The sequence below is a fragment of the Triticum aestivum genome, chromosome 6A, assembly GCF_018294505.1.
Source record: "Triticum aestivum cultivar Chinese Spring chromosome 6A, IWGSC CS RefSeq v2.1, whole genome shotgun sequence".
Taxonomy (NCBI): Eukaryota; Viridiplantae; Streptophyta; class Magnoliopsida; order Poales; family Poaceae; genus Triticum; species Triticum aestivum.
In genome coordinates this window covers 146,447,107-146,453,852 of record NC_057809.1, presented here as the reverse complement: position 1 = coordinate 146,453,852, position 6,746 = coordinate 146,447,107, and the positions used below count along the sequence as shown (strand labels likewise).

General features: G+C 54.1%; 1 protein-coding gene across 1 annotated transcript; it reads left to right on the top strand.

Moving 5' to 3' along the window:
- The first annotated feature begins 2,860 nt into the window (after positions 1–2,860).
- LOC123130487 (pollen receptor-like kinase 5) lies at positions 2,861–5,652 on the top strand. Its single transcript, XM_044550380.1, has 3 exons — positions 2,861–3,810; positions 3,944–4,609; positions 4,719–5,652. The coding sequence occupies exons 1-3, from the start codon at positions 3,102–3,104 to the stop codon at positions 5,327–5,329; spliced, it is 1,986 nt and encodes a 661-aa protein (XP_044406315.1). The 5' UTR covers positions 2,861–3,101; the 3' UTR covers positions 5,330–5,652.
- Positions 5,653–6,746: the final 1,094 nt, after the last annotated feature.

Sequence of the window (6,746 nt, the reverse complement as noted above, 5' to 3'; positions counted from 1 at the left end):
TCTTAAACTTTAACTTTCAGCTTTTGCGAAGATGACAAGTCTTAAAATTAACTTCCATAAAAGTGAATTATTCTATTTTATAGAAGCAATGAGACGACCACACAATATGTTGATCTATTTCGTTGGGCACAAGGTCAATTCTCCAATTATATATTCAGGAATTACGTTTCATTATTGGTGCCTCACTAATGCAGAGTGAAACCATGTTGAAGAACACTTAGAGAAACATCTAAGAAGTTGAAAGCACAAGTTGCTCTTAGTTGTAGGACGACTGTCAATTATGTTCTCACAAACATGGTTCTCTATATGCTCTCAGTTTGTCAACTACCAAAAAGGGGTCCTGCAAAGGCTGAATTATTACATATTCAAATTCTTTTGGGAGGAAGATAATAAAAACAAAAAAATATATAGGCTAGCCAAATGGAGTATGGTTTGTCAACCAAAAGACTATGGAGGTTTAGATACTCAGTACCTACAGGTAAAAAAATAATGGCTTACTTAGTAAATGAATGTTCAAGCTCCTGAGGATGGTGTCTAGCAAAACAGCTCACGCAACAAGTATTTAGGCCCAAACGTAGTGTCTCAGCATGTTGATTGCCTAGAGATACACAACTTCGGGCAGGTCTGATGGTGGCAAAGAGATATATTTTTTCTGCTTTGAAACTTTTGCGATAATGGACGACTCTGAGATCAACTTCTGGAAAGGTAAGTGGCTGGGAAACACCACTCTTCAGAGATATCTAGCCTTGTACCACATTGCATGGCATAAGAATGATCCTTGTGCGGGTGCTTAGCTCCTCCCGGTAGGAGATATCCTTTAAGAAAAATTTAGCCAACCCCGTCTTGTGTCATGACAACATTTTTTGTTTTATTTGGGCTCGATTAACTAGACACAATGATAGCTGTGTTTCACTAAAATCTAACTATAAATGGGTCCTTCATATAGACTATATGTATTGTGCACTTTCGCACTTGGAGATTCTAGTGGACAATAATAATCAAATTTGAAAATTGAAGATACCACTAAAAATTAAGATTTTTATGTAGTATCTTTGAAGAGGTGTTGTGCTCACAAAGGACACTTTGCTCGCCGCAACTGGCAATGAAGAAAGAAGTATAGTTTTTGCGCTCACGAGAGACAATCAAACAACTCTCTACTTTTAATGTAAGTTTGTGTGTTCTATATGGCCAGACATTCTACCAGCAACAAGTGTAGTCAATATACAAGGTCATTAGTTTGACGGAATAACTAAAAAGTTTAGTACGCCAGGGTGAAGCGTCTGCCTTACTATGATCATTTTATCTATGTAGAGATGATTTTTTAATGGCAAAAGTTTTTCCCGTGCATGTTATTTATCACTATATGCATTGGTTTTGTACATGGTCTACACTAAACCGAATGAGATATTAACCATTATTTTTTAGATAAAAGGCATAGACCGAACCCGAGAAGAGCTTGAATCTAGCCCGACTTTGAATTAACAAAGTCATCAACCGGCCAGGATTACAGGGGCACCACATTACAGAGAATCGAAACAGAGCAAAGCAGAAAGAAAGATACATGACACAAGATAGAACAGCACAACAACATCACCATAGAGCCAATGCACTAAGCAGCGCACCAACACTAAACCTACAACAACTAGCCAACTAAGGACCCAGAAGGAGGGGCACCACCATGTAAGCATCGAGCGTCGGCTGCATCCATAGGCCAAATTTGGGCAACACTTGAGTTGTCTCTGCCGTCGCAAAGGGCCACTACCCTTTCACCCAGGCTCGATGGGTGCCGTACCGGCGACCGGCAAAGTGTCTCTCACAAGAACCCAACACAAGGTGACTGAGCTGCCATAGGAGTAGCATGAGGAGCATACCCCGAACACGGTGACCAACCAAGCGAACATTGTCACCGGCAGCAGTAGAGCGAAGCATCGGACGCGAGCTATCGGATGAACATGCAGCACCACGAAGAAGACCGAAGTGGGCATCAGATTGCATCGAACGATGCCGAGCATGATGCATTAGGAAGGCCAGGCCATCACACACCGCCACCACACCACCAGCAGCCCCACCACCAAGAGCAGTTCCCAGCCGCCGCCTTCAAGAAGGAGCACGACACCAAAGTGCCATCGACGCCCAGATTGAGGGAACATCAGCTTTCACCATAGTCCGGGGAGGAGGCGGGAGGGAGAGGGTCCACCCCAAAGCCTCCATGAAGGGGATCGGCGCCAAAGGGGTCGACTTTGGGGAGGCTGCCGCGCTGGCCAGGGGTTTCCCTTAGAACCTCACCAACTCGCCAGATCTGCCAACCGGCACCGGGAAACGACGACAACAGCCGCCAGGGGCCCGTGCCGGCACGAATCAGGGCAGATCAGAGCAGGGTGGAGCTTCTTCATGGAGCAAAGGCAGACTGCGAGGAACCACCGCAACACCTTTGCCCGCAACCTCCAAGCCGCTCACGCGACCATGGAAGGCTGCCCACCAGTGCTATAAACTGGATAGAACCATGAGCCTTGTTGATATAGACATAGTTTTGGTCTCATATGACTTTACTATCGCTACCTTGTCTTTTTTATGCAGAGGCCGGATGTCATTCATTATGCTTTGTATGAGTTTGACGCTATATTATGAGTTAATAAAACACACTTATAGATAGGCAAAAACGCTAAGAGAGAGCTAATGTTTCATCTTCCATCCTGCTCTAGCTTACAAGTAACCATCAAACTAACGGATCGTCGTCTCCTCTCCGGTTCAACCCGGCCAACCCACAAGGCCCGCAAAATGGCAGCAACAAATCATTTCAGTTGGAAGAATCGCTCTTCTCCCGCCTATTCTTAGCCCCTCAGGCCTCAGCTCAGGCGCCGCGACCTCACCGGGTCCTTTGCTCCCGACCACCTCCTTCCTCCCTCCTTGGCCATGCGCATGCAAAGCGCCGTAGCCGCCCAGCCCGACCCCTTCTCCCCCGCCACACGTACGTGCGGTCCTGACCCGCGCCACCGGCGTACCCGTGCGCGCGCGCAAGAAGCCCGGCTGTCGAGCGGACGAACGGACGAACGAGCCGGGTCCGGCAAGCGTGCGCACGCCCGTCGATCGCCGCTGGCGCCATGGCGCGGCTGCGGCCGCCCGGACACCTCCGTCTCGCCTTCTACGTCGCCGTCGCCGTCGGTGTCGGCCTCTGCGCCCCCGCCGCCGTCCTCGTCGCGGCGATTGTCGGGGACAAGACGGAAGGTGAGGTGCTGGTGGCGTTCCGCGACAAGCTGCGGGCTTCGGACGGCTCGCCGCCGGGGCCGCTGCGGTCGTGGGGCACGCCGGGCCCGTGCCACGGCAACCACTCCTCCTGGTACGGCGTCTCCTGCCACGGCAACGGCAGCGTGCAGGGCCTGCAGCTGGAGCGCCTCGGCCTGGCCGGCGGCGCGCCGGACGTCGGCTCGCTGGCCGTGCTCCCGGGCCTCCGCGTCATCAGCCTGTCCGACAACGCGCTCTCGGGCCCCTTCCCCAACGTGTCGACGCTGGGCGTGCTCAAGATGCTCTACCTCTCCCGGAACCGCTTCTCCGGCGAGATCCCGGCCGATACGTTCCTGCCCATGCGGGGGCTCCGGAAGCTGCACCTCCACAGGAACGACTTCTCCGGCCGCGTCCCCAGCTCCATCACGTCGCCGCGGCTGCTGGAGCTGACCCTCGCCAACAACCGCTTCGAAGGCCCGCTCCCGGACTTCTCCCAGCCGGAGCTCAGGTTCGTCGACGTCTCCAACAACAACCTCTCCGGCCCCATCCCCGCCGGCCTCGGCCGCTTCAACGCCACCATGTTCCGAGGTATTTATTTAGTCAAATCAGAATGTTTTGCAATGTAAAAGGAGCGCCAGACCTAATAATTCTTGTTTATTAACTGCGTGGCATACGTTCTTGATCGTGAATTGATTTGGGAAAAGTGTGCGTTTATCTGCAGGCAACAAATTCCTGTGTGGCAAGCCAACGGACATGGTCTGCGAATCCGCGTCGTCGCCCGCCGGCGGCATGCCCACCTTCATGAGCATTATCATTTTGCTCATCATCCTCGGCGTGCTGCTCGCCGCCGCGGGCATTGCCATGGGCGTCCTGGGCCGCCGGCGTCGTCGGCGGCGACGCGCGAAGCGGACTGACGGCTGCGTGACCCTCCCCAATGGCGAGGTGACGCCGTCCAACCCGGTGCTGGACACCGCGCCGGCCGTCTCCATCAGCCAGGCTACCGCCGTCGGCCCCGCGGCGACGTCGGGCGGCGGCCCGGCAAAGCGCGGGGGGCGGCGCGACGAGCACGGGCGGCTGGTGTTCATCCAGGAGAGCCGCGTGAGGTTCGAGATCGAGGACCTGCTCCGGGCGTCGGCGGAGGTGCTGGGCAGCGGCAACTTCGGGTCCTCGTACAAGGCGACGCTTCAGGAAGGCCCCGAGGTGGTGGTGAAGCGGTTCAAGGACATGAACGGCGTCGGCCGCGAGGACTTCTCGGAGCACATGCGCCGCCTCGGCCGCCTCTCCCACCCCAACCTCGTCCCCCTCGTCGCCTACCTCTACAAGAAAGAGGAGAAGCTCCTCATCACCGATTTCGTGATTAATGGCAGCCTCGCCCAGCTCCTCCACGGTACGCAACAAAGTCAAATCTTCACTTTCTGCATCATCATCATCATCATCATCATAAAGATCATGAACAATGGAGGAAGCTGACTGAGATTTTGTTATGGTTGATACAGGGAATCGTGGATCGATGTTGGACTGGAGGAAGAGGCTTCGGATCGTCAAGGGGGCGGCGCGTGGGCTGTCGCACCTGTACGAAGAGCTGCCGATGCTGTCGGTGCCGCACGGGCACCTCAAGTCGTCCAACGTGCTGCTCGACGGCACGTTCCAGCCGGCGCTCTCCGACTACGCGCTGGTCCCGGTGCTGACGGCGACGCACGCGGCGCAGGTGATGATGGCGTACAAGGCGCCCGAGTGCGTGGGGTCGCACGGGAAGCCGTCCAGGAAGAGCGACGTGTGGAGCCTCGGGATCCTCACCCTCGAGGTGCTCACCGGCAAGTTCCCGGCCTGCCGGCAGGGGCGGCAGGGCACCAACGACCTCGCCGGGTGGGTGAACTCCGTCATCACGGAGGAGCGCACCGGCGAGGTGTTCGACAAGGACATGTCCGGCGGCAAGGGCAACGAGGAGGAGATGCTCAAGCTCCTCCAGGTGGCGCTCACCTGCTGCGAGGCCGACATCGACAAGAGGTTGGACCTCAAGTCGGCCCTCGCGGGCATCGAGGAGATCAGGGAGCCGGAGCCTGAATCCTCGTCGACGTTGACGGGCGAGGGAGAATCGAAATCATAACTACGATCGGGCAAACAAGTTCAATACAATCCCCACGCTGATCCGTAATATCAAATCAACCGAGACGATCCAGGAACGATCGATCGATCGATCGGATGCACTGAATTGCATGGCATGGTGGAACTCTGGGGCACGGGCGGGATCGACGGTTCGTGATGAGCTTAGCTCGATGGGTTGACCATCCATCTGATGAAGAACATATGTACATTTGAGCCGGGGGTGGTTGATGGAATCCATGACTAATTTTGAACGTGTAAATTAAATCCATCTAGCATAATTTGAGTTAAAGAGAACAAGAAGGAAAAAGGATGCGGCGTAGTGTGTAACAGAGTACATTGGTTCTTGCTTGTTTTCCCATGTTCTTTTATTTTTCACGAATACGCAAAGCTTGTGTATCATTCATTGATAGAAGGAGTTAGAACCAGTACAAATAAAGGAACATCACACAACACGAACACAAGGAGGCATGTACATCGCACCCGAAGCACAAAGATATGTGATGCTCCGCTAAGCAGAGGAAACTACACAACTAAACCCACAAAGCCACGAACAACAGAAGCAGATCGAACCAACAACATGTCCAACATCGACAAAGCCAGCACCGGAGACACCACGAGCGACAAGATAGCGCCTTCAAGAAGGAAAGCGATGCCATGACGCCGCCGCTATCCGATCCGGAGAACCGGACCTAGGGTTTTCCCTGAGCTTGAAGAGGGGCGTAGATGAAGGCCATAGCAGCGCCTCCAAGAAGGAAAACAACACATGCGAGTGTCACCGTTGCTAGCACTAGCAAACCAAGTAGAGGTTTCTCACTGGCCTGATACTGAGCTATCCCAAAGCTGCCGGATCCGAAATCTGTGATGCAGAAGCCGCCAAGTTTGTAGGGGGTTTTGGCCGCTGGAAGGTGGCACCTGGCGCCACCGGACACACGATATAGGATTTGGCACTAGTCAGGTGTGGATGCGTATGAGGGCGGGTGCGGTGAGGCAGCGAGAATTGGCGCAGGGGAAGCAACGGTGACTAGCAACGCCATCAAGCTAGGACTGGAGAGAGCGCATATCCGAGTTGCCGGGGTAGTAGCCGTCAAAACGCCGATGAGCCGAGAGAGCTGGAAGGGACGCAACTACCAGATCGCGGGGCCAGGGCCAGAGCTGCACCGGGAGAGGCACCAGCAAGCCACGGTCACCGGAGAACACCGGTCCAGAGGCCTCTGGGGCCGGTGTCGGGGTTACGCTCCTGACAATGAGTACTAGGGGTACGAATAAGGGGCAAAACCTAGCTACGGCGCAGGTGTAACACTTGGTGTTTAACGAGTTCGGGCCCCTCTCGGCGGAGGTAATAGCCCTACATCTCATGCCCCAAGGCTTCGTTTTGATTTGATGGGTATGGTTACAAAGGTTGCTCGACCCTATCTCAG